This window comes from Echeneis naucrates, chromosome 5 (assembly GCF_900963305.1).
Source record: "Echeneis naucrates chromosome 5, fEcheNa1.1, whole genome shotgun sequence".
Classification (NCBI taxonomy): Eukaryota; Metazoa; Chordata; class Actinopteri; order Carangiformes; family Echeneidae; genus Echeneis; species Echeneis naucrates.
The window spans coordinates 22690440-22717252 of NC_042515.1; the positions used below are offsets into that span (position 1 = coordinate 22690440).

Here is a 26813-nt window from a genome sequence, read left to right on the forward strand (position 1 = left end):
TACACCTTTGTCCATTATTCAGTGTGGCATGTTCGCATTTGGAAACTTTGGGATCCTCGCTGCGGTTATAACGTGACGTCCTGCTGGTCTGAAGAGAACTCATCCGGCCTCAGGCAGCGTTGTTCCCGTTTCAATAAGTAACCACATGTGTGGGGCCTTTTCCCTCGTCGAGATTCTTTTGATATGTAAATAATTTTTAGATATCATCTTTCAGCCCCCAGCCCGCCACTCCGGCCAGGATCAGGTGAGTCATGTTGAGCCGCCTCACCTTATTATCTTCCTACAACTTTTTCATCCATCAATAGTGTGTAGCTGACATTTGTCATATTATTGGGATTTGCTGGTTTCAAATGCAAACGTTTTGCAGCCAAGCTTTAAATAGTCTGTTGACCGCAGAATATTTGGTTGAGCGTGTGACAGAGAGAATGAGGTGCTGCCAAGAAGTGTGTGTGTGTGTGAAATAGAGCGTGTTTATGTGTGTGCTGGAGAGGAGTGCAGGGTGACTGGGGAGGGCATTAGTGAATGGCTGTGCTATTGCATCCTCCCAGGAGACCTCTAAAACACACACAAGTCCCGTCGTCTACACACACACACACACACACACACACACACACACACACACACAGTACCTTCGCAGCTCACTGAACCCGCCTCCTTCATCCCCAGAAAACTCCCATCTCACTGCCATACCTCTATATCCTCGCACCGCCCCTCAGTTAAAGTCAGCACACACTCAGCGCGCTGACAGACTCACCGAGAGACTGTGCTGTCTGAGGAGGAGCCGCGCGTATTTACGCTCCGAGCGTGTGTGCATGTGTCCGGGGGAAGAGTCGTGGATCCCGCGGCGCACACCGGACAGCCCGGCTTGTCTGAGAGCGGGACCCGGCAAGTGGTGATACAGCCTGCAGGGAGGAAGAGGAGCAGGAGGGAGAGGAAGAAGAACCGCCTGAGAGCTCGTTCATTCGGCTTTTATTTGCCTGTCTCTCCACGCGCTGTCCCGGCTCCGTCAACGCGCAGCTGAGAAGGAAAGCAAAGACGTTGATTAAGAAGAAGGGTCCGATTCAGCCTGAGCGGCACCAGAGTTTTGACCGTATTTTTAGCATCCCTCCTCTCTCCCCCTTTCCCTCTCCAACCCGTCCCCCCTTCCCTTCTAAGTGCAGAGGGAGGGACGGGAGTACCGGGCGGACGGAACGCGGGTCTCCCCGGTGGCTGATCCACTGGATGCGGGATGATGATGATGGATTAACAGCCTTCTCGGGACCTTGCCACCCCCCCTTTCCCCCTCCCCTTTTTTTCACCCTCACCCTACTGTCCATCTCGGGATTATTTCAACTCTCACCGACACCCGCCCTCTCCCTCCCTCTCGAGATGACCGAGGAATATGTTTTGCGGTGCGTCCTGATGCTCTGCTGTGCGCTCCTCTCCGCCAACGCGAGTAACTGGCTGTAAGTTGGATTTCACGTATCTAACTATGAATCTGGCTCCAAAGTCGTGGTCACATCCCCCACTCTTCTCCATCTCCACTCATGCCGTAGCACTCACCTGCTCTCTTTCTCCTTATCATCTTCACGTCCTCCTCTTCCTCGCCTGCTCTGCGGCCGCTCAGGTTAATTGTTAACCACCTGCACTCTCTCTGCCTCTCCGTGTCTCCCTCTCTCTTGCTCTTCCCCCAGACTTAATAACTCACCGACCCCGAAACAGAACCTCCTTCCTCAAAAAAAGTGGGGGGAAAAAAGTGAAAAAGAAATGAAAAAGGACATGTTCTGTTGGCTACAGCAAGGCTTCCGTTGCGTTGGTGAAATTACATTTTCATTTTCAATTAAAAAAAAAAAAAAAAAAAAAAAAACTTTAAGGATGAAAGTAATATAATAGCAAATACAATAATGACAATATTGTCCCCGTGCGATCTAAAGAAAAAAAAAAAAAACGTCATGAATTTGGCCTTTTAAAAATGTATTTTATCAACGTGACACAGCCTCAGGTGAGAGCCGCTGTACTGGTCAACCTCAACCGTAGGTGATGGAGCAGAGACACGGGGGATTTTTCACTGTAGTGAAACTGTGCAACTTTAGTGTGCCAATATTCTGTGAAAAAGTGAAAACAAACAATTTTATATTTGGTCTGTGAACACATCACAGCTCTCCCGTTTTCATACTTTTTTTTTTATCTGCATTGACCTTCTCCTTAAAAAAATCAGATACAGATAGATCACAGCCAAATTATCCACAAAATATACAGTTTAGGCGCAATACAGCTGTTCTTTTGACATTCTGCAGTTGAGCATGGGCGTAATAGCAGCGTTATAGAGATATCTGCGGAGACCAGGAATAATGGAAAAAGGTTCAACAGGGTCAGTAAAAGCTGGAGGAATATTGCACTGCTCATGACAGCTGATGTCAGACCACGGGGGTCTAGTTAAACTCCCCCTGTCTTGCACGGCGCAAGCCTGCAGCTGAAGCGCAGAGTGCCACCTCTTCCTGGGGCCGGTCGGTCGGGTCGCATGTGTGTGCCTGCTCTCCCAGCAGCCTGTGGGAGGTGGTTAGGTGGGTTTCTGCATTCCTCCGCAGGCTCTGCTCCATTTTCTGCTGCCATTCATACCTCTCAGCCTCAGCAGATTTACGAGCAAGCGCTCATCATTTAAGGAGGACCTTCTTTTGCTCTTCCGCAGAGCTGAGACTTGGATAATGTGAGCTATGATGATGAGACATTTATTTTTGACTTATACACTGTGAACCTCCTAGAGGAGCCCCAAGAGTGGTTGCTTTGGCCAAATAGTGAATGCATGTTCACTTTCAAACTTCTGTTTTTTTTTTTAATTTCACCTCATATTTTTGTATTTACACATTCATATGAGTCATAATAGCAACACTACGGTTGACTATGTTTACATCAGGGTAGTGTTGCAGACGGCCTAACTGTTGTTGTTGACAGATTCATCAGAATGAGTCAAATTAAGGCCATGCCAAACAGCGCTGCCTGCCCCTGCTGAGTGCAGGGTAATTGTGCTGTTTGTGGCTGAAGGTGTGGTGACAGCAGCACAGAGCAGGCATGTACAGGCAAGCTGCCGAGCTGCCAGTCTGCTCTGTGGGATTATACTGTTGAGGAAAAGCTGTGTGTGGGACTGTATGTGATTCCTCAGCAACCCCACAAACACTTACTCCTCAGTCTCAGCCCCCGGCACAGCAACAGCAGGTACGCTCAGGGTTAAAAGGATGGGAAGCAATTAGACGACTGCTGTTAACAAGTGGTGGCAGCTCACTCTGATGTGCGCTTTGCACACAGGGCGGTTTAACACAACAGGTTGTATGACCTCCACTGTTATACATGTGGATGTGCAGTCCCAGTTTTGAGAAATGTATGGCAAGCTGAAACTTTTGATTTGTGCTTTTTATCGAGAGTACGAGCAATAAGACGTGAAGAGACAAAACCGGAAATTTAAAAAAAAAAGAAAAAGGCCGAACACACAGTTTAGAGGCAGCGCGGTGATTTTTAAATAAGTGGCCAATTCTTAGAGATGGTTAAGTTAAAGCAGCAGATATCCAAGACATACTTCCTGAATATAGGCCACGCTAGATGTAATTACTCTTTTAGATAAACAGAATTTCCTTGGTGAAGATGATAGTCATAGCCCTTGATCTGTTCACAAACTGTAGCGGAGAAATATGACAAGCATTTATTTAACCAGTTGTGTTGTGATTCAGCAATGAATCACAAAGCTAAAGCTACTCACCTCAAACAGGGCCGAACAGGGCTGTTTGTTCACGCCACATGTCCTGCAGCTCCCACTGTCACTGCCACCTTTAACCAACCAACCAGGATGTGATCACTTTGCCGCTGAGTCATGTTTACTGTCCAGCTGCTGATCAGGGATCTCAATGCTACTTTTCATTAGTTTGTCCGTCATCACCCTCTTCCTCCTCTCCCTCCTCTTACCCTGCACTGACTGGTTCTGCTGCACCTGCACGCTGCCCAAGGTCTGCTCTCTGTGTGTGTGATTTTTTTTTTTTGTGATGGAGTGTGTAAGTTGGCATCTCCCTCAACAGTGGCACCCACTCAGTAATGACTACACTGACTCCAGAGGACCCACACACGCTGCAGCTCACACACATAGGCATGCACAGCTGAAGACAGTTATGTGTCTGTGTGAGTTTAGAAGTCAAAGTTAACAGTATTAAAGGACCAGTGTGTCAGAGCTTATTATGTGATCTCCATATCGTTAAAATTAGTTGGTCCTTTTTAACAGGACCCACAATGGTGCATCGTTTATACGTTCCCTTACTCATTCCAGGCTGCTGCTAAAAACTATTGGTACAGAAACTATATGAACTGGGGTCAGAGGTCACATCCATGGCCATTTTGAGAGGAAGCATGACACTGAATTGAATATCCAACACTGGTGTGTTTTTTTAGCTTCTCTACATCATGTAGCTCTCGATATTCCAGTTGGGGAAAATTCTCAGTGAGGTTTCCTTGTAATCATGTCTTCAGGTGAAGGATACAATTATACTTCGTCTTTCCCGAGTCTTATCTCAATGCAGGCAATGTGTTGGGGATTCAATTTCCACTAAATCACACTTTTGATGCCTCCAATTCTTACACTTCCTCATTAAAATAACATAGTCTGCGACTGCCAAGCTGATGATGTGGATGGCTGACACATGTGCATCAGATGTGTTTGACAGTCTGCCTCTTCTTAACAGAATAAGCTTAAGGTGAGTGAGAGTTATTTCTAACTGACACTCAAGGCTTCCATTGCATACTGTAAGGGAGCCTCACGATTAATTGGTTTTTGAGTGATTCAAATCAGTTCAAGCCTGATTACCAAGCCTTTTCTCTCCAACACAACACCGAGGCTGTATAGCATTACTTTTACAATTATCTGTCATAAACCAAAAAAAAAAAACAAAAACATAATTTTTCCAGACTCTGTCACTAAGGGTTAAAGGCTAAACTCTGGCCATAAGTTACTAATCCTCAGCCAAAGCTCAGGAAAAAAAAAACAAAAAAAAAAAAACATGTCAGTGTTTGTCCGTCTCTTCTGCTGGAGGCACATGAAGCCCTCACATGACCATCCATCCAATAGTTGTCAAGATATTTCACTCAAAAACTAAACTGTAAAAGTCAAATCGGTGCTGGATGAAAGTCATGATGAATTTTTAGAATATCATGTATTGTATGTATTGTATTACAATTTCTCCTGACAAATATTTGATGGATTTGATTCAGACATTCATGGTTCTCAGAGGACGAGTTGAAATAATGCTGGATACCTTTTCATGTCAGGAGGGACATCATGTTGAAATTTCCATTTATTTAATTCTTTTAAGACTAATGACATTCAGTCACAGCTCCTCTCGTGTTGCCAATGAGCAAATAGCATGAGCTATTGAACAAAGATGGTGAAAATAAGACTTGGTAAGCATCAACACTTGAGCAAGTGTCTGAGACTATATTGGCTTGCTGACTGTAGCATTCGGGTAAGATATGGATCACAGCTTGTTGTTTTCCTTGTATCAAAATGTTTTCCAAAGTTACCTAAAATGTAAAAAAAAAAAAAAAATGTCAAGCTCTGGCCTGAGAACATGTGATCGCAGTTAACTTACTCTTACCAGACTATGGCAACAGAAGGATTACATCTGGCATGCGACTAAAGAAAAGACAAAAAACAAGAGGCCCTGCTCAGTTTCATTTATTTGTTTAGTTAAACTGTCATGAATCTGCTCTGCAGAGAGGATTACAATCCTCATTTATTTGCTTGGGAAAGCTTGTCTCCTTTAAAACCTAGAAAGATTTGAGTATTTGCTTTTTAAACACTTTACTTTCAGTAGAGAACAGTGGGTTCAGGTTTGGATGCCATGAGCTACTGTCAACGTGAGGCAAAAGAATTAGCGGCGGGTCGTCACTAGAAGCTGTGATTTTTTAAATCATTGCCGTGTCAATTCTGCCAACAAAGAGGCCACAGAATTAGAGTCGAAAAAGCCTTTTATTAATCTAACAGAACTGTGAGGTGTGGAAACAAGGCAGAAGTCAGTAGTGTGTTTAAAGTTTAGGTAATTTAGGAAAAGAGAGAGAGAGAGAGGCCCAGCTGAGGTTTGAGCAAACCGGTCAAAGCTGCCAACAAACTACCTACAGGAGAGCAACTACCTTCTTTCTGTTCTACCCATCAGTCGCGCTCTTGCTCTGTGTATGTGTGTGAACATGTATACATATGGCCCGGACAACCAGGTGCTAAAGAGATGGCAGCTGATGGGTAACCAGAGAAAGCAAAGGCCTTGGGTACACAGTACATGCTGGCGCCTCACACTTTAGTTACACACACTCTCTCTTTCTCTGTCACACACTCACACACACACACAGTTGTGGTAAAGCTGCAGCATGTTATTTCGAGACCTCTCTGTTACCAGCGTGTGCGCAATCATCCTGACACACTTTGGAGCCACAGGGAGTCACTCAGTTGACCAGATTATAGCCAGGACAGCACGAGGAAACACCAGGATCGCTGAAAGACGGGGAACAGACTTGGAAGATCCACAGATAGGTGCACAGAAGTTTTTGGGGAGTCATAGCACACTCCCTGGCAGCAATTTTGGAGCTGGAACTGGAACAGCTGATTGCATTTCTGAATGTACACGTCAGCCTCTCTTGGATGCTGGTGATTTAACCAAGGTGGGAACAGGGGCTTTCCTTAAAAAAGAGGGGGAGGGTGCAGGAAGAGACACGAGGCAAAGGAAATGTGTTAGGTAAAACGGGCTCAGGTGTGTGCTGCATGTATATTAACATGTCCAGCAGCTCCCACAGTGACGGCCGTGACGCACAGCTCACGGTGACAACAAAATCAGTTTAGCCGACATTGAAGCAGAACACAGTTTCATGTTTAGATTCATCTGGACATTTTTAGGATTTCTTCACTAGGCTGATATTCAGTCATTTGATTGACAAAAAACATTATCCTTTACATTGCATGTGACAAATGAACTGTTGAACTACTATTATGCAACATAAAAAACTTAATTTAACTTAACCTGCGGGGTTCAAATATGAATCCAAACATCATCTGTTGGTGGTTCACGACGGAAAAACTTAATGATGTGTTTTTGTTTTTTCACTTTTTCACAAGATGAATAGAAATTGAGGAAGATTCTATCGGATGTGTATCGTCTGACATTGGAAGGATTAAATTGATGTTAGCAAAAAGAAAAGAGAGACTGTTAGCAAGTTAGCTAGCTGATACAATCAATAATAAGCTTGGTCGTGAGAGACCATGATTGCTTAATGTAGTATAACTGCACAATATATTGCCTGAGGACAGCAATTCTTTTTACATGTGAAAGGTGTGTTGTTGTTTTTTTTTTTGTTTTTGGCGCTGAAAAACATCTTTGAAGAAATTTTGACAGGTACAGAGCTCAGGAATCAGCTGCAGCCAGGTCCTGCTTTTAGAAACAATCAGCTGTTCACAGCTATTGTTTCCCCGAGAGCTAGAGACTTCTAACATGACCGCCGCAGCGTCTGTCACATCACCGGAAATATGATAGAAAGCAGGACAAACACTGGGGATGGATGAGTCCATGAACATTACACTGGCACACACCTGCGGATACGCACACGCTCACTGGTTCGTAGCCTTTGGGGGCAGCAGCACTAACACCAGGCAGGCGGTTAATTTCATGCCTTTTACTGCCTCTTTCCCTAATGTGTGTGAAAGTGTGTTTTTGAGTGTGTGTGTGTGTGTGTGTGTGTGTGTATGAGGGTTGTGGTGTTGGCAGAGAGTGTTATTTTTAGGGGGAAATGAGCTCTAGTGGAGCCAGCAGCATAAAAATACACCCAGACACTTGTGTGGACGCGCACACACACACACACACACACACACACACACAGAAAATGCTCTGTAGTGTGAGCTGTTAATTGAGCTCATCAGGTAGTTCTCATTGACTTCTTCCTATCTCATCACTTCACTTTTCTCCCCTTCGCTGACATGAAATGGGATTAAATGTGTTTCTCCTTTTTCCATTTTCTTTCCCTTCACATCCTCCCTCCTTCTTATCTTTCATTCTTTCCATTAGAGATAGTGTCTCCCTCACTGTCACTGAGTACTGAAGAGTAAGGCTACTTCCACTATTATGATTCAGAGTAAGATCCACACACGCCTACCCATTATTACCAGCAGCCTCTGAACCAATGGCTGCGTCATCAGGGCCTTCTCATTGAGATGTTTGATGCGTGAACAAGTTTTGCTCCTCAGTGAGATATTCATCGTTTCAAAGATTCGTGCATGAAGTTCAGATGCATGCTGCTAAACTGCTTATTTCAAAGCAGAGGTGACCTTTGAAGTATACGTTTTTGTAAAGACAATACTCAATACTCTCCCGGTTGATCACAAACATTTAAAATATGCCATCACCCTTTAACATTGCATCATCAAGACACATGGCGACTCTTCCTATATACACAACAATGTATTTTGAGGAATGTTAAAGGGTGTTAACCATCAAAGTATGTATTATATGTTCACTCTACTCCATCTGCTTTGAACGTTTATCTTGTCTGATAGCACAAAAGTATGGCATTGGACTTTTAATTCCCAATATATTTTTTTATCCACGAATAATGTGGGAAAGACAAAGGTTCAGCTTCTCCTCTCTTGAGCCTGTTTCTCAGACTGAGACAATGGACAGTTACCAAAGAAAGAAACAATGGCCACTTGACCTTTACCAATGAGAGCGAAGTAAAAAAACATGAGGCTTTGCTGATAGTGTGGATGTGATAAACAGACCTTGTTGCAGAAGTCATACTGTTGACTGGAATTATATTTGCCGTGTAGTGGTGAGTTGTTTTACCTGACGGCTGCCAGGCAACCAATGCATCACAGTGCAGGGTGCAGGCTTGGACCAACACTCAATTATATTACACATCAGGGTATTTCCCACCATGTACACTTTTTGTTGTACAGTAATATATATGTGTGTGTGTTCATTGGGATAGTTTTGCACAGACTGATTTTCTGTGCTGTCTGATCCTCATTTCATCACTTTGCTTCCTGCACATTGGAACTTTATCAAAAAAAAAATAAATAAAAAGTTTGAATTGTTGTTTAAAGGCAGCATCACTAAAAGCTAAAATGCAAGATTATCATGACATTATGCAGTAGTTGCACAACAAATGAAAGCATGCAAGGAAATGCACAGGAGACGAAATATCTAGGCTCCAGCAACGCATAAACCTGCACAAAGTAGCTAGTAAGCTTATGTGCAGGAAAATATTTGTGCAATTCCAGTCTACCATAAATATTCATGTGGGCCACATCAAAAATTAAATCAACAAATAGAAATCTGTAGTCACTTACTAATGATAATAAATAAAAGCTGCTTGCAAAACTACTTGTATCACAAATTGAAATGACCTGATGACACTTCCGATCTGCTCTGAGGATGGACGGCTGCTCAGATGTTGCGTTACAACCTCTTGTACTGTAAAAACGCTATAATGGCTGCAACTCTTGCCAAGTTTATGAACGCAGTTAACTTCCTTTAATTGGCTTGAGACCCAGTTGTCACAATTTACATAATAAAATCATATCAAGTTAAATCAAGACTTTGAACATCTCACTTATAAATGAGGCTCTTTGACATAAATCCATGCCCAGGTTATGCCCCTTAATTATTAATGGAATATCAAACTACAGACCATTAGGAACATTTTAGAATGTTTAAGGTAAAGTTTGGACTTTTACTTTGGTTTGTAGAAAAAAATCAAAAAACGTGAAATTAAGGGATTCCTTTCAGTAGTGATGACGAGAAACCAAAAGAGAGAGAAGCAGTTAAAATAAATCCTAACCTTGCACACAGAGAGCTCTTTATACATATAAACTTGTGTACAACACACAGTTTGCACACGTGTTAACAGTGTAAACAGCACGAAGGAGCCGTAAACGGTGCACGTCCAAACCTGCCCAGTGTGCATAACTAATTTCAACTTTACAAGCCATCTTATCTTGTCATCTATGTAACAGAAAGAAACCTTGACTCTGTAGAAAACAAAATCAAATTCTTTTCAGTGTATTAGTTTGTACATTTTGTATCACATGAGAGAGCTAAGATTGGGAACTTTGCTGTGTACACTCACTTTCTGTGTCACAAAAAAAATCTAATATTGTCAGCTCATCCAAATTTCGAATTACATATTGTGCCTATGCCACCAAATTTACCCTGGGGACACATACCTATAATCAACCCATTGGTTTTAAATAGGCAATAATTAAAAACCACTCTTACAATATATTATCACTTTAGGGATATGTCTAATCTAATTCTCTCCATGATACAATTACAACATAACATGACATTGCAGCCCTCTGCAGTTTTAGCCCCTTTGAACGTGTAGTCATTCAGCCCACAGAGGCTGTGATTGATGGTCTCCATTCTCATGTATGTAACAGCATGGGCAGCAAACAAGCTGAGACAAATTGAGTGTACCTGAAGTCAACTGGTACTTGGTGAGGAAAGTCAAAATCCAGATCAAATGAGCCTTAGTCAGGTGTTTAGTTTGGGGCAGTTCTGCTTCTGGCTGTATGGGTGGACATTTCAAAAGAGTGCTGCAAAGGAAAATAGACTGAGAAGGGTGGATGATGCTTTACAGAGATGTGGAGACTTGTTCAAATACTGATATAGTCATAAAAGCCTGTCATCTTTGTTCAACCAAGCCCAACAACACAAATCACTTTGGGGGTATGATACATTTGCAAGTTGCTTTAGCGAGGCTATGTTTAGCTTGCTAACAAGCCGACTTACACTAAAGACAGAAATGGTGACAGGTACAGAGCTCAGGAATCAGCTGCAGCCAGGTCCTGCTTTTAGAAACAATCAGCTGTTCACAGCTATTGTTTCCCCGAGAGCTAGAGACTTCTAACATGACCGCCGCAGCGTCTGTAACATCACCGGAAATATGATAGAAAGCAGGACAAACACTGGGGATGGATGAGTCCATGAACATTACACTGGCACACACCTGCGGATACGCACACGCTCACTGGTTCGTAGCCTTTGGGGGCAGCAGCACTAACACCAGGCAGGCGGTTAATTTCATGCCTTTTACTGCCTCTTTCCCTAATGTGTGTGAAAGTGTGTTTTTGAGTGTGTGTGTGTGTGTGTGTGTGAGGGTTGTGGTGTTGGCAGAGAGTGTTATTTTTAGGGGGAAATGAGCTCTAGTGAGCCAGCAGCATAAAAATACACCCAGACACTTGTGTGGAAGCGCACACACACACACACACACACACACACACACACACACACACACGCACACAGAAAATGCTCTGTAGTGTGAGCTGCTCAGTCCAAGTGTTAATTGAGCTCATCAGGTAGTTTTCATTGACTTCTTCCTATCTCATCACTTCACTTTTCTTCCCTTCGCTGACATTGAATGAATTCCTCTCTGCTTTTTCCATTTTCCATCCTCTCACATCCTCCCTCTGTCTTATCTTTCATTCTTTCCATTGGAGGTACCGTCTCCCTCTTACTTTTATTTAACTGTCACTGAAATTATTGGAGTTGTTTTCCATTTTGATATTTTGGTTCATAAACATTTGACATTCCTCAGTGACAGATTTACCATTTGAATGATGACAGTAAATGCCAAGTTGTGACATCACAAGGCCCAGAAATTCAGACAGCTGATTTCAAGGTCCAATATCTGAAAACACAGTGTAAGCACTTCTCTTTGGACTAAGACCTACTTCCACATTATTAATTGTATAGTATAGTATAGAATTAATATGTAGTATTAACATCAAACCTAGACCTGATTTATGTGAAATGGCACCTTTATGGCACCTTTAAACCCATATTTTTACATGTATTACATATATTTTATATATTTAAAATAAATAATCTTTTCCTTTAAATTGATGTCTAATCAATACACTTAAAATACTCCCACTATCCTGAACATGACATCAGCAACATGATTGAGATACAGGACAATTCTTGATTGACTCAGTGGGGTCTGAATCACTTAGTTTTGATGACTATATATTTTGTGGGAGAGAATCCTCAAAATCTTTAACAAATGAAGGCAAATCGATGACTGGGTGAAACAGTTGTTGAATCACTGACATTGGACTGGAGACAGGTTCAGAGGCCGCTATGAGGTTGGTAAGAGGATGTTGTTGCTCACTGTGAGGGACGTCCTCATATTTGGTCCTAAAATAATATGTGATCTGGACTTTAAATACACAGAGATGAAGCAAAGGAGTTTATACTTCCCAGTTCTCCCACTGCTTTCTAGAGAGGCAAACAGCAGCACTGAATCTCTGGATTAAAGAATTTCACCCTCCCTTCAGACCAGACTGTCAAAAGTTTTACTTATTTTCCTTTTTTCATCTATCTGCATTTCATGAACCCGGGCAAGGCCTTATTCAGATTGACATGCACTGAACAGACAAAGGTGTCTTTTCAGGAATAGATCCGCTGGTGAGGACACCATCTCTGCCTGGACACCAAGCATCTAAAATTGTTTCCGCCTCCGAGACATCTGAAGATAAACTGGGAGAACAGTGCTCTCTAGAGGCCTCATTGTGTTTTACATGCCATAGGTGTCCACTGAGGAGAGGTCAGGGAGGGTTAGCTCAGGTCATACCTCAGTCGCACTGCTCTTTACAAGTACAGCCTCTGCTGCCTGGTGGCTCTCCATCAGCATCACTGAATGTGAGGACTTATTCTTGTGCGCTTGTGTGACAAAGCTGTGGTTTCATTTAAGTTTCATTCTCCTCTGGGCTGCTTAATGCTCTGGAGCTAAAGGAAAATATTGTCACTTCTTGTTGCAGTGTTGCTTGCAGGTCTGTTGGCTCATTTAAGACGTGTGACTGTGGCTCAGTAGAGAGGACATTTCTTCCTGCTTTCCTCCTCCATTTCCCATCCACTCTATATTTACCTGTCACTGTGTACCTCCGCTGTGAGCCCAGTTCTGGAAAAGTAAACATGAGGATATTTTCATATAAATACACATTAGAGATGATGGAGGCGTGTGTGTGTGTGTGTGTGTGTGTATGCGTGCTAGTTTACTGAAGCACATTACTGTCATGCAGATGTGTCCAGCCTCTATATCCCCCTCTCTCTGCAGCTTTTCTTCATCTCTATTAGCCTCAATGTCTGTTCCTGTATGGTTAATAGAAATGATTCTAGCCAGTATGCTCACTGTTGCATACATCAGTGATGACCTGGAGCTGAGCTGGACCAGCTGCATTAGGGCAGAGTCTTAGCATCTTATCGTCATGTTAGCAAAACTCACTGGCCCAGATTTCAGTCAACGGAATGAACCATGAATCTATAAATGCTTGCTTTGTGTCACAATGATCTAAAGATGGTCCATTTAATATCGTACAAAACATGAAAGCGAAAGAAGCATATATATTTATATTTTCAGAAGATGAATGCCACTTTCATGTGTCTGCTCCAGTGAAACAGAAACCTGTTTTTACACGTCAGTTGTGAACAGATTAAACAAACAAGACATAACCTGTTAATTGAAGACCGTAAGCGAGTTTGGCAGGTGAATTCTGTAATCTTTGTGTAAAGTCAGGCCAGCGTTTTTTTGTTTTTTTTTTTATGTTGTTGTTGTTGTTTTTTTTTTCCTGTTTCCAGAGTTTATGCTAAACTACCAGCTGAGCTTCGCGTTGTTGATACTGATCTTCTCGTGTAATGGTTTTCTAAAAAATGCGATACTATTCCCTTAAACCATTGCAAATACATTTCCGCGATAGCACAATGTATCAGCAAGACAGACCTAAACTAATCTCACAGGTCCACTTACTACCTTCGGAGCTCACAGCAGCAACACATGGTCTTCATTCAGACTGATGTTCCAGGGGTTAGAGTTAGACCACAGAGCTTAGATTGTTTTGTTCCATATGACTGAATGACTTGTTCTTTCATTATTAAATTGTTGAAGCAGTTTGGTTCATGCTGATCAAACAATCTACAAACCTGTCAATGAAATACATAGTTCGATAACAACTACTTTTTATTTTATTAATTCACTTTGTTTGATTTTGTATGGTTTTCATCTTTTTTTTTTTTGCAATCCTTTATTTCCTGTCTGCATAACAACATGCGTCAAAAGAGTCTCCTCTGTTTAGATTTATCTCTTATTTTCAGTTTCAGCCTCCCATGAGGCAGTGGGGGGCTCTGGGTGGGAGGTATCGAGCATTCCACCTGGACAATAGTGCATTCGCAGGCCGCTGTGTGTTTGTGTTGCATTACAAGTTGCAGCCTTCACAAGATCACTGGCTCCACTGGGCTTAGGCCCCTGGGATTTAAGCACGCAACCATCAGAGGCCGGAGAGAGAACAGGAAAGGAATGAAGATGAGATGTGGGATGCGCGTGTGTGTATGTGCATGTGCATGTGCATGTACCTCTGTGTGTGTGTCTGGCTTTCTACCGGTTGACTCCACTTTCTCCTTGTTGAGGTGTTTTGTTAACCTCGTCTCTTGGAAGTGAAGGTACACGCAGTAGAATGAACAGATAAAGAGAGATGAGGCTGAAAATGCTCACAAACACTCACCCAAGGCCCGCACTGAAGTTTTCCCACGCATGTTCTGTACACACACACACACTGATGCACGTATACAGAAAATCACCTGAATAACAGCTTATCCAATGTTTATTAAATGTTTCCAGGGTGAAAGCCAGGCCAATGGGATGTCATCCAGCTGTTTGTGTCTTTGTGTGCGCTGTGCTGAAGCTTTCGGTGGTTGTTGTGTATTTTCCGTGTGATGCTTTCCCAGCTGGAAGCCTCAGCCTAAATGCCCAGGGCGACGCCACACAACAAAGAGGGATCAAATGCTGCACATGGCTTTGATGAAAACCTTGCAACTGTATTGCAGCAAATCAGAGTTGACTTGGATTGGATCCACACTTGGAGAGAGGAAGGGAGCTAAGATCTGTCCAGGGTTCCCCCGAACAACTCATTTCCCAAAACATGCTACACATATTCTTAGTGGAATTGTTGTGACTTGACCTTTGGTGTTAATAAATTTTTATTATCTTCTGTTTAGCTGTGACTGATTGTAACCCGAGAGTGTTAGAGGCAGTGTGATACCTGCTGCTTATGTTGAGTCTGTCTGCATTTAGACAGGCATCTCTTTTCCTGGACATAAAAACTCACTGAGTTAAATCAGCATTTGAAACTGTTTGTAAGATTGTGTGCAGTTATTTCTATTCAGATTTATGAATAGCCGTGACATTACACTCAAAGCTGCACTGTAAGATTTTTTTGTTGTTGTTGTTGTTTTGGTTTTTTTTTGATGACGTCTGAGCAATGGAAAAGGGTGAAAACATAGCACATATATAATCCATAAAAACCTTAAATTGGAGTGTGTGTTAACAAACATGTATACAAGTAGCAAACATTGAACAAGAGCAGTATTCACTTCAATCTTGGTGGGATCTTTTCATCTCTGTTTTTGGGCTCTACCATCCACTCTGTTCAATGACTAGCACTACATCTGCTGTGGTGGACAGACCGGCTTGATCAGAAATCTTTTGCAATGACTCAAACGTACAAATACTTTATAGAGCTTGGGGTAACTGCAATAATCCCTGACACATCATATGATTAGTGCAGCTCTAAAAAAAAAAATGCGGGGTGTCTCTGGCTTTAGGAGCCTTCGACCTTATGAGAAAGTAAGGTCACCCCAGATGGGGCATACGAGCGGATGTGGCTGAGATGTGGTGGAGTGGAAGAGAGCAGGGTTATCGGCGTGATGAGTGCTAAATACTGACACTGTCTGGATGGGAGGTGAAGACGTCGGCCATCAAAGAGGAAAGAAAGAAAGAGAGATTATCTAGTCTGTTGAGAGGAGGAGATTAAAGGGTGAATAGAGAGGAGGAGCAGTTTGACCTCTGATACACTAATTATATACCACTGTATTCACAAATAGTATTAAAAAGAAAGCATTAAATGGCCACTACTTTCCATTTCTTTTAGTACAGTAGAGTTTAGAGAGGAGGGATGTTGTGGAACAAATGATCAGGTTCAACTGGACGGGATTGAATAGTCGCAGAACTCGATGTCCGTTACAGCTTTTTCAATAATCTGACAGGAGAATTCTTTGCTCTCTGGATCCCTGCCAGTGTTCGATTGAGACGGGCAAACAGGGCTTTACAGAGGTATGTGTGGTCTTGGGAACTCATAACCCGAGACTCAGAAAACAAGCTTGAGAAACCTCGGGGAAAAACATGTCTGCATGTACAGAAAAACAGCCGCAAAGTTCATTTTGCTGGATTTTGGCTTTTTTTAAGATATCCTGATATTCAGACTCTGCCCATTGTGTGGAGGACCACGCTGAATTCAAACCTTCACATTATCTTAGCTGGGTTATCACAGTCATTTCACTGGTCTCTGTTCCTTCAATGGCCTATAGTGATTGTTGTTATGTGTAATAGTATCTCAACACATTTCGGTATTGCTAATCTGAGCCTACAAACACAGAAAAAAAACATGAATCTGAACATCTTTACGGTGTAAATAAGCATTTCCTTTGTGTGACTGTGTTTCCAGATATGGTGTGTCCTTCTGGGTTTTATACTTTTATACTCAACATATGTGTGAATGACGCCTGAAGACACTTGAAGCAGCAGCACATTTCCAGGGCTGCTCCCTGAAAGAGAGGCTCACTTATAAGAAAGTGGGCCTATTTCTGTAAGGTGCAGCTGGGCAGGGAGATATGAGACTGAAGTGACACGAGGTGGATGTGTGAGGGTCATGCCATCCAGACCAATGCCGTTTTCCCAGATTATGTTTGTGTGTATGGTGGATATCTCCCTGACCTGTCTGGCCTGGAGGTGGTGTGTGTGATAAGCCACTCTCTCTCCTCTCAGTGTCCTCACTACCAGACATTTATCCAAAACATTCCCACAACGTCATGGGAACTAACTGTAGGCCATCCCTGCTTCATCTGAATGCTATCATCTAATTTAAAGTGAACATCTATCATGTCCATATGTCACATTTTTCTTCCTTCAGGTCACCTGTCAACCCGTCAACACTTTGCTTTACCTTTTGGAAACTGTAAAACTGTACTCTTACATTGTGATTTTTCTCTTTCAGGTATTTGGCCAAACTGTCATCAGTGGGAAGCATCAGAGATGAGGAGACGTGCGAGAGGTTACGAGGCCTCATCCAGAGACAGGTTCACACCTCTATAACAGCTGACAAAAAAATTATTCTAACACTGTGAACGTGTGTACTATCACATTTAAACATAACACAGCGGGGCTCTTTTCACAACCTGTAGAGGCTTGACTCACGTAAGGAGAAGCACCTGTTTACAGTTTTGCTTCTTCCTGTATTTTGTTGGTATTGTGTATGAAAGTTGCCACAGTTCTGCTGCCCTGATCTTTGTGGTTTGTGGTTCTGCATGTATTCAATAACAAATTGCCCCCATGTTAGTTTCTTTCTGAAATGCCTGCTCAACCACAGTGTTGTAATAGTTGCTGCGAGGTGCCGTTTAGTTTTAAATACAGTATCAGCCAAAGAGCAGCATGCGGCAAAGTTGAGCTTTGATGTGATGTACATGGAAGCTTAACTGCCACCAACCTCTGAGAACATGTAGCTTTGGTTCCTCTCTTAGGTTTCCACATAAAAAATAAACACATTAAAGCTACAGAATGCAAATTGTGGAAATCAAACTAGCACGTTGATGGGAGTAGCACTGCTCTGCTGCGCCTTATCCATGCCTTTGCCTCCACCCTTATCACGTATGCTGACGGTAGCTAATGCAGAAATCAGAAGCTTGCAGCTCAATCAGTCAGCCAAAGCCACCCCTTTATTTCGGCAGCTAACACTGTCTTGAAGCTTCTTTGTGACACGCAATAGATCAGAACTGTGTTTTCATATCGACTGACAGCTGCGAGCTCCCACCCCTCACTTGGTCCTCTATATTGTTTATTCATAACTGGAAGGCCATTCACTTAGTCACTGGCACCCTTAGCGGTATATTTCAGTAGCTTTAGTACATAAATGGTTTAAGTAATGGATAATTATAAAGTGATTTCTGCAGGAAATTACTTCTGAAAGGTTGGGGAAGAAAAATACCCTTCTGATAATTGTATGAAACCAATATGCTTTTTTTAATATAATATTGAGGAATCTTCAATATTGAAGAGCCCATATTTTACCCTTTTATGTGTTTTATAGTCAGGCTGGTGGTCAGAGACTAATTTATTAGTTCATTTAATTGGTTGTGCACGTAAGCTCAAGTAACAACAGCCTGGTGAGATGACAGTTTTTTTAAGTTATATATATATATATATATATATAAAAAAAAACATGTAGCAGATTTCAGTTAAACAGGTAAACATTGGGTGGTGGGTCTAGGTGGGCTGGGCTTGGGGGTGTGGTTGAGGGCAATGACTGCTTTGTTGTGACATCACAAAGTTCCAGAATTGGGGCCTTCATTTGGTCTCCTTTGTCCATGACACATTCCGGAAAGGCAGCATAATTCACAACAACACATTAGGAATTCAGTTTTTATGTGCATTTTGTTGCTGAAGTAGCTCCTGTGTCTCTGCTCCAGGTTCAGATCTGTAAGCGCAGCGTGGAGGTGATGGATGCAGTGCGCCGAGGAGCCCAGCTTGCAATTGATGAGTGTCAGTTTCAATTTCGCAACCGTCGATGGAACTGCTCCACTCTCGAGACAATGCCTGTGTTTGGCAAAGTGGTCACCCAGGGTAAGGTTGTCCACTGTCAGATACATGACGTCAGACACTGTGACATTTTTTTCATTATTTTTTATTTTGTTTCCATTTGTGTTGGCTTCTCCTGAGTGTTAATGCCTGGACTTTTAGGCTTTTATACAAGCTGCTTTTTTTAAAGTCAGTATGAGAAGCTCCTTTCAGCTGCGTAATGAAACAATATTACTGTGTGTGTGTGTGTGTGTGTGTGTGTGTGTATGCTAGGCACCCGTGAGGCAGCTTTTGTGTATGCCATCTCAGCAGCCAGTGTGGCGTTTGCGGTCACAAGGGCCTGCAGCAGTGGAGAGCTGGAAAAATGTGGCTGTGACCACAATGTACATGGAGTCAGTCCAGAGGGTAAGTCTCTCTCCCTCTCTCACTTTCACACAAACACGCACACACACACATGCAAAAGAAACACAGCACAACTGACCCTGTACATTTGAATGTACAGTATAAATGTATGTACATTGTACATACAATGTATGTACATGTATAAATAATGTGACATTTGAATACATACTTTATCTTGAAAGAACCGGACAGCTATCATTGGTAGCATGGGATTATTTCGTTTTTAGGGTGTAATAGGTTATACCCAGACCTCTTACAACGTCTCTACAAACTCATGAGTTACTAAAAAAAAAACACAACAACAACAACAACAAAAAAAACACCAATAAAAAAAAAAATGTGCATTATAATAGTCAGGTTTGAGTACATTAGAACTGATACAGCCAACCCAAACCGATCTTTATGATGGTATCGTAGGGTTCCAGTGGTCAGGCTGCAGTGACAACATTGCCTATGGCGTGGCCTTTTCTCAGTCCTTTGTGGATGTGAGAGAGCGGAGCAAAGGCCAGTCGTCCAGCCGGGCTCTCATGAATCTCCACAACAATGAGGCTGGCAGAAAGGTGAGTAAGAGGAACCACCGCATGTTTAATACAAGGGTCAAGTTTGTAGTGCTGGTAGCAACACAAAATGTGTTGTGTTGTAGTTGCTTTTCATCTCATCTTTATGGATATTATGGTCGTGGGGTCGGCTAAAGAGTGTTTCCTCTCTACAGGCCATCCTGTCTCACATGCGTGTAGAGTGCAAATGTCATGGCGTGTCAGGCTCCTGTGAGGTAAAGACCTGCTGGAAAGCCATGCCGCCCTTCCGTAAAGTTGGCAACATCATCAAGGAGAAGTTTGACGGCGCCACAGAGGTGGAGCAGCGTAAAGTGGGCACCACCAAAGTCCTGGTACCTCGCAACTCTCAGTTCAAACCTCACACGGACGAAGACCTGGTCTACCTGGATCCTAGTCCAGATTTCTGTGACTATGATCCACGCACACCAGGTATGCTGGGCACAGTGGGCCGCCAGTGTAACAGAACCTCCAAGGCCATTGACGGCTGTGAGCTGATGTGCTGCGGCCGTGGCTTCCAGACGCAGGAGGTGGAGGTGGTGGACAGGTGCAGCTGTAAGTTCCACTGGTGCTGTTACGTCAAATGCAAACAGTGCCGCAAAATGGTGGAGATGCACACTTGCCGGTGATGGACGTGGGAACATTGAAGTGGGCGCTGCTGATGAACAAAACAAACGCCCCGCAATCTTTCTCAAGCGAAAGAGGGAGTGAGGAGGACTTGTGAAGCGCCCTCTTCTCCTGCTTGAACCACCCCATCCTCCTACTACTGGTCAACGGAAACAGACTGAGTAGCTGAGAGGTCAAAAGTCATCCTATAAAATGTAATGCCACCATAGAGGATATCAGTAGTTTATGCATGGGATTTCCTACAAAGCTACAGAGGCAGTTTGTTTCTTTCACTTTCTGTCTCCCTCCCTCACTCTCATATTTGGTTTGTCATTGATGCTTCTTATTTTTGTAATGTTTAACTTATTTGTTGAGACTGAGGAGACTGACCTGGGGGTGGACCTAGAAGGAGGGGACAGACTAGTGGAGGTAAGGGACAAACTGGACCCATGGGTGGGTGGGATCAAGAGGAGTGCTGTCTGTCCTCTGTCCTTGCTGCTGCTGCTGCTTCGGTGACTCGCTCTGAGTGCTGGATGTCCAAAGGGGAAACACCAGATCCGTCAGAGGATGGACTTAAACAACAAAGAGGGATGAGTTTCAGATGGACTCTCTGTGATTCACCTCCTGAGTGTACATGGCCGTGCTGCGCTGAGGCTCACTTATCGTTCCCCCTTCAATGCCCTGATGCTGCTCATCCACTCACACAAACTCACTCCCTCTCTGTCAGAGGGAGGATGATGATGATGATGATGAACAGGTGAAAGCCACTGTCAATTCCTTTCTGTCTGTTCTGTCGGCCAGTAGCTCCGGCTGGTGATGGGCATCATACACAAAATATTCACAGGCGCAGTAAAACGTACTTCAAAACAATACCTGTACTCATTCATACCTGCAACAGGAAATCAGAAACCTAGTGCTCAAACTGATTTCAGATCAGATAGAAAAAACAATTTGTTGCCATTTCAGAGCATTTCATTGTGAAAATGTCAATGAACTAATGTTGATCTTGGCCTAATGTTGAACTGCACGTGCTAGTTGGCTTAACGCAGACACAAGTAGACACAGACACATGCATACGTCAGTAAACACACGCCATGTGGACACACACAGAGGAGAAGGTTGACGAGCATGTTCACCATGCATGATGACTGAAGCACTTTCACTCCAAGCGCACATAGAGCCTTCGCCCCACAACAACAAACTTCCAGCCACAATTCTGTGTCATTCACATCAACACACACACACACACACACGCACAGTTTGCCATGCCACTGTCAGGACTCTTATTGTCTTGTACCACAACAATAAAGCCAAGCTTTCCTATAATAACGTGCTATCATTATAGAGACATACTGTAGATCTGTAAAGACTTATACACTGAAGAAGACTATACTGCCTATGAATGTATGTTAAAACGGAATATATGCTGTGTCAAAAATGACTTGTGGATTCTTTCAAAAGAAACTACGTGCTGTGTATGTATTTGTGTGTGTGTGTGTGAGTGACAGGGAGAGAGAAAGAAAGAATGCCACAAAAACAGTGTTCCTCAGAAGGAAAGAAAGAACCGGAGGGGACAGAAGGATGGAAAGTGAAAGGGAGCAGATCTTATTCCACCACCAAGCCCTGACACACACACACACACACACACACACACACACACACACATATAACCCTGCTGACAGACATACACATATTTCAATAAAATCGTCCATTTCCCGTGTCTTTCAGCTGCATTATTATGTGGCCACAGCACACAGCATTATTTCATGTGTTTGTATGTCTGTGTCTGTGTTTGTGTGCAATACATTGCACCCTGAGGTCCATCCTTACACCCTTGATACCGCTAAACACAATTTATCCACCATATATCACTGCATACAGTATAACACCGACAGATAGATGGATATGTTTACCGTGGCGTTGGAAACCTGGGAGTCTGGTTTCAGGAAGAACCAGAGCTGCTGCTTGGGTTTCTGCAAACCATTTGATTGGGTTTGGGCAGAAGAGGGAACGGAGGCAGGAACACCGGGCTAGAGCAGGGATTACAGTGAAATGCAGACCACATGGCACAAGCTTTTTCCCTGCTCCTGTCTCTATCAATAGCATACTGCCACCCCCCACCACCACCACATAAACCCCTAACTCTGGCTTTCTTGCTCCTTCTCCCACAATATTTTTTGACTTACACTGGTTCCAGTCTGCTCCCCCTCTGTAGGAAGGGTAACTCTAACCGCTCTTGGTCTACAGTGGCGAGAGATCTGTCCTTCATTAAGCTACCATGATGCCTAGATGAGATGGGAGGTGGTGGCCACACTGATTGGGAATGTCTGTGGGCTCGTATGTGTGTGTGCTCAGTCTGTCAGACAGCCATGTGTACAGTCAGGCAGGCAGTCAGTCAGAGAACTAATGCCTCTTGTGGTTTGCTGCGGTCATGGCGGAGACAAGAGGCTGACAGTGAGGTTTTACCACTTAGAGTTCATGTGTGTGTGTGGGAGTGTGCTAAATTTAAGATGCAACAAATATGGTTTTATGAAGGATGATGCAAATATTTGAGGAATGAAAGGAATCATAGCTCATTTGTGTTCGTATCTGAAACACACACAGCGTCTTCTCAGAGGCACAAATCCCACAGCTCAATCATTGGATGAGGAAGCAGCTATGTTCAAACATTAGCCAGCCACTTTTAACATTTTTTTAACCATACTTTTTCCTTTGACTTGCTTTTTGACACATAAAAAAAAAAAAAAAAAAAAAACTAGTACTTTTGTATTTTTGGATGAACCAGCTACCAGCTTGAATAGCCAACAGCTCATGGTAGCCGCCCCTTGTCCCACTTCAGGGAAATACTGCTGCAGTTTTGCACCGTCCATTGCATAGCTATCATTGGCATTAGCATTAACAACTGATTATTTAGCAGTCTCTGGGAAAACAGCTCTCTTTTTTTGGTTCTTTTTCAATTGTGTTTTTCTTTCTACAGATGTTACCCCCAGTACATCTCTTCAGTTTCTTATTCTTTGTCTTCGCATTATTATTATGAAGATGAAGACGAAGAAACAGCTCTAACCAAACCGCAAACACCATCACCTGCTCTTGTCAAGAAACATTTGGCAGCTGGGAAAACAAAATCAATTTGCGCCTTCCTACTGTAGTTACTGCCTTACTACAGGAGTAGGCATATTATCAGTGTACTGCACTCCGTCCATGGTGTTGGGGCGGTGAAACGCCAACAACTGCCAGCTGCCTCCCTATCGTTTGTAACTCCCTGAACCTCTCATTCCGATTTTGCTGTCAGCATGCGTGTCATTTGACTTTCAACATCAGCTACAGCACTCACTATTAGAAGATGAAACATTTGGCATTATGGTTTTAGATTATTTTAAATGTCTTCATATAACAAACAGCTCTCATTAATATTTAAGAATTTTTCTCATGCAAGAAATTAACAACCTGCAATCCATTTTCTAAAGTTATAAAAATTATTATTATAAGTATAATTATTCATTCATTCATCTTCAGCTGCTTATCCGCTTCCCTGTTACGGGGGTTCTGGAGCCAATCCCAGCTCACTCTGGCTGAGGGCGGGGTCACCCTGGAAAAGTCACCAGTCCATCACAGGGCCAACACACAGAGACAGACAGAGACCAACAACCACTCACACTCAGACCTACAGACAATTTAGAGCCACCAGTTAACCCAAACATGATGTCTTTGGATGGCGGGAGGAAACCGGAGGACCCAGAGGGAACCCATGCAGGCAAGGGGAGAACATATAAAGTCCACACAGAAAGACCCCAGGCTGGGAACCGAACCTGCACCTGACCTTCTTGTTGTGAGGCAACAGCTCTAACTACTAACTGTGCAGCCTAAATATAATTACTGGTATCTAAAACATGCTACTGTTATTAAGGACATGCCTGAGCTGACCATGACCCCCGAATATGACTCTTTAGGATTTATGAGAAATTACATCCTGAATAAGATCATGAATAAATATTATTAAATATTTTTATAGCACAATTGTGATCTAAGAATCAATGAAGGTATATAAATTAAGACAAAAAGTTGAATTTGTATTTTAACATAAAAATGGCAGATAACACAAATCCCATAAAACAATATCACACTTACAATTTGTTTTGATATTCAATTATTGTGTCACAACCAAAATAGGCACAGTTTTGTTTTTTTCACTAAATACTTCCTGAAGGTATGAGAAGCACTGAGATAACAGTGGTGTCATTTCACTCTTTCAAATGAATCTTCCTGCCCACTGATCTCCCAGACAGGCAGCCAATAGTTCAAATTACACCTCAGGTACCTCTGCATACCTCAGGTTAAAGGTTCTCTGATAGGCGCTCTCTCTCTCTCTCTGTGTCTCTCGCAGTGTGTTGTGAGTGTGAAGGGTTAACAGTCCAGGTTGGCTGGATATTAATGCCACTCACACTCAAAGAGCCCAGGAGAAGGCTGGCTTTAGCCCAAGGCCCAGCCCTCCCAGGCCTCTCTCTCAAACTCCCAGATCTCTTCAGCATACTTCTCATATTAAAAGAAAACAAGTTACACAAATGAGACAGATGGTTCTTGTTTGTGATGACAGTTGCAATTCTTTCTCCCCTGGCCCTCCTCCCCTCTTCTTCCCTCTCAGCTTTCCTCTGGTGTCTTTGCTATTTTTTGCCTTAAAACAGCCACGTTGCGCAAAATGAGCGGAGCGGGTGAGGGAGTCGGGCTTCGGGCATCAACACATGGATACCAGGCTTCAATTCTTACGTGGTCCACATATACTAGAAACCTACTGCATCTTGCCTTTCTACTGGCTAGAGGTGTGATGACCTTGCGAGTACAAGTGTGAATTGAAGCAACATTAAGGCGGATGAACTTTGGCCTGCAGTAGGTGTAATGTGGAGTTCCTTCATGTTGTTTCCCATCTCTTCGTAGGCAGCTGCGGACCATGGACCACTCTCTACTGCTGCTATTTTGCATTATGAAAATACGTTGTCAGCACCAATTACAAGTAAAAGGAGAGACACAAACCATTAACCTCCACACCCTACCTTCTGTTTCACGATACAAATGACACAATTTCCTGCACTGCAGCTGCAAAGGTGACTTGCTCACATTGATTAGCCGCATATAAACAGAATTAGTGAGAGACAAATGGTTTGTTGTCATATGACTTAGAACTGGCCTCATATATATTCATGAAGGACTGAGAGCAGGAGAACAGGCCAGGTTGTTGGCCAGTGGTTGGCCCAGAGGAGGTAAAGACAGCTTATCAGCAAATATGAGTTGGAGCCAGATATCGGGAGGTTGGTGGTTGATTTTGCAGTGATGTACGTGGCCCACAGCAGCTAAATGTGAATATTCCTCCAATGGGTTCTGGTAAACCCTGCAGACTGTAACAGACAGACTGAAACTCAGACACTGTAGCCGTAGCCTTAATCTTTGAGAATTTAGGACATTACCAAAATGAACCCTGTCACTTCCCTTACTAGCTCTTCCTTACTTTTGGGCATTTTGAGACTGTTTTCATCATCAAAGCAACAAATAGTGAGATTGAAAAATATAAAACCAAACATCAAGGAATATTTTAGGATAAGACAAGAAGAAAATGAGAAGTACTGAGATAACAGTGGTCAGTGATCAGTGATTCACCCCCTGGGCGCCTCCTGGTCCACCTTGCTGTCCTGTTAAAAACACAGAGACTAAATAAAATGCACACTAAAGCTTCTTGGTCTGGCAGACAAGCACTCACTTGTCAATTCTGCGTCTTGACTCCCTTTCCCCTTAATTATTCCTGGTGCTGACCAGTTATTCGTTATTCTCCCCTTTTTGCATAAATGTAATATTTTAGTTTGAGATGGTATATATGCGGTCAGGCTGCGACAGCAGAAAAGTCATAAATGATGACTCTCTCTCATCTTCCACTGCTTACCCATTTCCAGGTGGTGGGGGATGCTGGAGCCAATCCCAGCTCACTCTGGCTGAGGGCGGGGTCACCCTGGACAGGTCACCAGTCCACCACAGGGCCAACACACAGAGACAGACAGAGACCGACAACCACTCACACTCACACTCAGACCTACAGACAGTTTAGAGTCACCAGTTAACCCAAACATGATGTCTTTGGATGGCAGGAGGAAGCCGGACTGTTGTGAAATGGTGAATTACTTCACTTCAGGTGCAACATCTTTTTAATCCTGGTCAGGCTCCATCTGATACAATGGGAATAATAATAATGACTACTGCTGTAGAAAAATGCACAGATGTCTTCCTGATACTACATTATGGATTGAAAAAAAAAAAAAAAACAAGGAAAAAAAGCTCTAGGTTAAATCAGGGACAGTTTACACATACAGAGTGAAATTATTCCAGGTGTGACGTTCACATCTGGGCATAGAGTGAAGCTTCTGATTGAAGTGAATGATACTCAGGTGACATTTTCTCCCACCGTCGACAGATCAGATAAAGATGGATCAGAGAGTGGAGGAACATTCAGGAGGGAGTGAAAGTGACAACTTCTTACACACAGAGAGACACACACACAGATGGTGAATCAGGCTGTTGATGGGGGCTATAGCT

General features: G+C 43.1%; 1 protein-coding gene across 1 annotated transcript; it reads left to right on the forward strand.

The window, feature by feature from the left end:
• Positions 1-755: 755 nt before the first annotated feature.
• Positions 756-21880, forward strand: wnt4 (wingless-type MMTV integration site family, member 4). The gene is made up of 6 exons (XM_029501457.1): positions 756-1445; positions 17099-17180; positions 18567-18720; positions 18949-19080; positions 19495-19637; positions 19790-21880. The coding sequence occupies exons 1-6, from the start codon at positions 1222-1224 to the stop codon at positions 20258-20260; spliced, it is 1206 nt and encodes a 401-aa protein (XP_029357317.1). The 5' UTR covers positions 756-1221; the 3' UTR covers positions 20261-21880.
• Positions 21881-26813: the final 4933 nt, after the last annotated feature.

Excerpts from the sequence above, each read along its gene's own strand:
- wnt4 (XM_029501457.1), top strand. The coding sequence starts at position 1,222 with ATGCGGGATGATGATGATGGATTAACAGCCTTCTCGGGACCTTGCCAC. Across the intron at positions 18,721-18,948 it reads TGGCAAAGTGGTCACCCAGG|GCACCCGTGAGGCAGCTTTT; the intron begins GTAAGGTTGTCC and ends TGTGTATGCTAG. Across the intron at positions 19,638-19,789 it reads ACAATGAGGCTGGCAGAAAG|GCCATCCTGTCTCACATGCG; the intron begins GTGAGTAAGAGG and ends TCCTCTCTACAG.